General features: G+C 48.7%; 1 protein-coding gene across 1 annotated transcript; it reads right to left on the bottom strand.

The window, feature by feature from the left end:
• LOC119090912 (uncharacterized) lies at positions 1–3,373 on the bottom strand. The gene is made up of 2 exons (XM_037213637.1): positions 3,236–3,373; positions 1–357 (listed from the first exon to the last, which is right to left on the bottom strand). Exons 1-2 carry the CDS (start codon positions 3,305–3,307, stop codon positions 124–126), a joined length of 306 nt encoding a protein of 101 aa, XP_037069532.1. The 5' UTR covers positions 3,308–3,373; the 3' UTR covers positions 1–123.
• Positions 3,374–4,510: the final 1,137 nt, after the last annotated feature.

The following is a 4,510-nucleotide window of genomic DNA, read 5'->3' as shown; positions in this document are numbered from 1 at the left end:
TGTTGGAAATGATCCATTCAGCTTAAGGGTTGGTTTAGCATCAACAAAACTGCTGTTTTGCCCTGGTGATCACCGCTCTCACGGCAGCGATCACGGCGGCGAGCGTGAGTGTGTGTCCTGGTGTCATCGCCGGCAGCAGCTGTTCGTCAGCTTCAGCGCCGGCGTGTTCTGGCACAGCACATTGATCACGTGGTTTGAGTAGTAGGCCTGCAGCGTCTCTCCGACGTGCGTGATGTCATTGCATTCTCTCCGAAACGCCAAGAAGACATGGGCCACCTTTTTCAGCTCCAGGCACACGTTCTGCTGGAAGTTGGCTGATTCTGGAAGCATCGACGACCACACTACGAGTGCCGGCACCTGTGTGGAGAGTGGAGAGAGACGGCCATTTTGATTACGAACGCAGTGGCCTGTTTCAAATGGTCAGCAAATCCCGAAGTGGTGTACGTGATGAACGCGAACACATCACGGTCCTGAAAGCATGTCCGGCGTCACCGGCTATGTGTCTGAACGTCTTCACATTGCAGCTGATATGTTTGCATTAGGATTGAGTCGTTATTAAGAACCTTGTCATTTGTTATTAACAACACGCGCAGAAAATTTGCTCCCGCAAGGAAGCAATAAGCTTCAAGCTTACGCGGCGTTATGCCGAAGGGGAGTATCACAATCAGAAGGGGAGTATCACAATCAGAAGGGGAGTATCACAATCAGAAGGGGAGTATCACAATCAGTGCGAGCGTTTGTTTTCGGACGCCATTACGCCCTTCGCTACCAGGAGCTAAAGTTAAAGGTTCCACATCTGAGGATGTCGAAGAAAGCATCAGATATAGATAAGACACTACCAATAGCCTTATTCCTCGGAGAAAGCAGGAGAATGCCGATATAGATGCGCTGATAGTTTGGCAATATGTCTATCGAAACGAGGAGTAGAAGTGAGTTCAAAATTGCCTGCCGATGATTCGGCTCACTTTCCAGTTGTTTTTTTACAGCAAGCCACAGTTTTTACAGGACACCAGCATTCAGGGGGCTAAATAAGAACAATATCCAGTCATTACTACGATGCAGTGCATATCTAAGAATAATACGCGAAAATGCGTGTGTATGCAAACCAATTCAACTTAACAGGCACCACGCATAACGCTTCACTCATACATGCAAATGAGTTGAACTAAACAGGCACCACACATCACGCATCACTTACATGCAAGCGATTTCAGTTGAATAGGCATCGCGTATCACGCGCCATGCATCACTTAAATGTGCAAACGATTCCAAGCTAGCACACATCACACATCACACATCACACATCACACATCACACATCACACATCACACATCAAGGCACATATTAGGTTCGCATAACTGGCCATGATGAGCCCTGTATGTTAAGATTTGGTCGCCAACTTTTTATAAAAGTAAATTTATTTATTTTCCTATCTGAGTGATCCTGTGCTCTGTAGATGACTTTGAGCTCTAAAAGGGGCATAAGGTCCATACCTCCCTCGATTTCAGCCTGGGCGTGTTCTGCCAAAAAATGGTCACCGAAAGAGATATTTCCTGTTTTGTTTTGTTTTTAGCGTTTCGCAGGTACTCATTATATCTAAAACGAATAGGGTGCATAGATTTTTCGACATAGACTATGTCCCTCCCGTGGTTTTCGTACAGTTGCGCGTAAACCCTTTGAAACCCAGATCCGCATAAATGGCATCTATTGCCACCCGGGCACTAAGGCTTCGAGATGCCAGATTTCTTCAAAAACTTTATTAGCTTGTTGTTGTTCTTCCAAGCTACGCGGACACGCAGTTTTGCTTTTCTAACAATGAGTTAGATTTTTCACAGCAAGTGTTCACCTATGTAAGGTGGCGTTAAAAATCCGTCGTCCGATAGGACATGTTCCCACCTCCTACCACTCATTCTCCACGCGCTCCATATGTTTTTTACTTCTTCCAACATTCTACCTCAAAGTTGCGGAGAATATCATTGTCCAACACTGAAGACCATATTTTGTTTATACGCTTTCTTTCCTTTTTTCGCTACTTGATGAGTTGTTTAGTGCGTCATAGAATATGTGACGAATTATGTTGTGCTTAGTGGGAGTTGGATGCGCAGATTCGCAATGCAGATGTAAACCAGAGTTGGTGGGCTTGATAAAGAGTTCTGTTTCTAATGCTGTACGGTTACTCTTTCCTTCCGCTGTCATCACGCATCTATGTATTTATTCTCCTGGTTTGTCTCCGAGGAATAAGGCTATTACTGATGTCTTATCTATGTAAATAATGCTCCGCACAAATGCACTGAACAACTTACAAACATCAGATATGATGAAATAAGCTCTCTTTTGACGTTTGGTATACTTTTAAGCGGAAAAGACTGCTTTAGACCATATAATATCTCTGTTTAATATCTCTGTTTAATTAAATTTGTCTCTCAATACGTTATTGTTTGTGTCATCACACTTAACACAACATTATTGAGAGCCAATTAACGGGCGTTATATCTTGAAATGGTGCTCGCGAAATCCAGATATAAACGAGCCGATGATCATATTTCTGGGGCTTTTATCGCTTCATGGCCAATGGAATGAATTGCATGATTTGAGTGACGTTATTGTGGCGTCATGGATAGCTGGGTGACCTTGAAATAGATTGGACAAAATAGTCTGCACATCTTCGCGAGCGTATAGCTCAGAGATTGGAGGGATTCAGGTATTAAGAGAGGCGGAATTGTGAACTGCACGGAATGAGATTCAACATGGCTACTTCGGTTCAAAAACCCTTACAAGTGTGGAACGCTTCCTTTAAGAGTCGTCTTGGAGTGTTAGTTTCGTACCTCGGTTTATTTGTTGATAGCAGTGAAGACGTCAGGTCCCTATGTACAAAAAATCCATAAAAGCAACGTTCCAAGAAAGCGATATTTGTCGTATTTTCGTTGAAATCTCAATTGCAAGACAGCTTACAAACAGCATCAAACACTGCCTCATCTAAATTACCTTGTGTTTGGAACGGTCCGACAACAGCAATGGTTGGTTTCCTTGCGTGCATGCGTGCGCGTGCGCGCTTGCGTGTAGGTGCGCTTGCGTGGGCGTGCAGGTGAGCGCGCGGTAAGTGTGCCTGGGTGAGAGTATCTGAGACACCTGAGTTTAAATCTGAACACAACCATATCGACATTTCTGCCCCACCCTATCTATCAACAGATAGCCTCTGCATATCTCACCAGCATTCTATTTCTCGTGAACTTACCCGGTCCTGCAGCTCATGCAGCAGCGAGTGCAGCACGTTAAACGTGGCCTGCTCGTACGACTTGGAGAACATCTCGGACACAGGCTCTTCCAGCTTCCAAACGACTCTGGTCAGCGCCGAGAGCGCCGAGAGCGCCGGCTCCAGCCTCAGTAGCTCGTTCTGGAAGCGCAGCGTGGCGCGCACGCGCGAGCCGCGGCTACGCTTGAAGAGCTTGCGCCCGGCGTACCACATGCCGCCGTCCAGCACCACAAGGTCGGCGCAGCCCTGCGGCGACGCGCACTCGGCCCACAGCGCCTCCAGCCGCGACACAAACGTCTCGTCGATGTGGCTTACGCCACCAGAACTCGGCACTCAGCAGCGGGCCGCGCGCCTGCAGGCTGCAGTGCAGCTTGTCTGGGTGACTGCGGTTCCCGTTCGGATTGAATGTCTCCAGACACACGTCCGGGAAGGGCGCACCGCTCCCAGATTCGGGACACAGGGGCCGCTGGGTGTCCACTGGGGGCGGCGGCGGCGTCCCGCGGCCGGCATCGCACGTCCTCCAGTTGCAGTCGCCGCTTCAGGTGCTGGTATAGGATGCGGTTGCGAGAGTCGCCCACGAACACCACGCGATTGGGGCGTCCTCTGTGCGCCGCCGCCTCGCGGAGGCACTGCGAGGCTTGCCAATCAGGTATAGATGGAGCTGCGCAGCTGTTGCCCGGGTCGGCGGACTCTCCGCCAGCCCAGTCGTAGCGCCGATGAAGCAGTGAGAAGATCCGGTCGCAGCGCTGGCGCGCCTGTCGCCCAGCGACATCACCATGACTGCTGGTGACGCTACCGAGCTGGTTGACTGCTGGTGACGCCGCTTGACGTGTTGGCGCCGAGACGTATGGAGAGAAACGCGACGGAGACCCGTGGCCACATGCTGAACTCAACCCACCCTGTGGCATAAAAAGCTGTATGAGCCTTGCATCGTCCGAAAAATCGTTATCACATGTATCAGGACGCGTCCGAATCCATCTACACTGACACTTATGAGAACATCTATTATCGCTATGCACTCCTTTCGATTCGCCGTCATGAGAGTGGATTCTCTTCGTGAGCTTAAAGTGGTGAGGAATTTTGCAACTGGTTGTCGAACAGATGGTTGAGGGTAAAGATGACTGAAACATGACGAAGCAACCAGCAAACCAGAACTAACTTTATAGGCGCAGGTGCAAAGAAAAATCCGGAATGCGTGGCGAAAAGATACCAACGATAATACACATGAAGGCTAAAAGCGAATGAGTCGAAAATGAT

The sequence above is a fragment of the Pollicipes pollicipes genome, unplaced genomic scaffold, assembly GCF_011947565.3.
Source record: "Pollicipes pollicipes isolate AB1234 unplaced genomic scaffold, Ppol_2.1 Scaffold_3216;HRSCAF=3773_pilon_pilon_pilon, whole genome shotgun sequence".
Taxonomy (NCBI): Eukaryota; Metazoa; Arthropoda; class Thecostraca; order Pollicipedomorpha; family Pollicipedidae; genus Pollicipes; species Pollicipes pollicipes.
The sequence above is the reverse complement of the archived record's forward strand: the minus strand, read 5'-3'. Positions and strand labels throughout refer to the sequence as shown.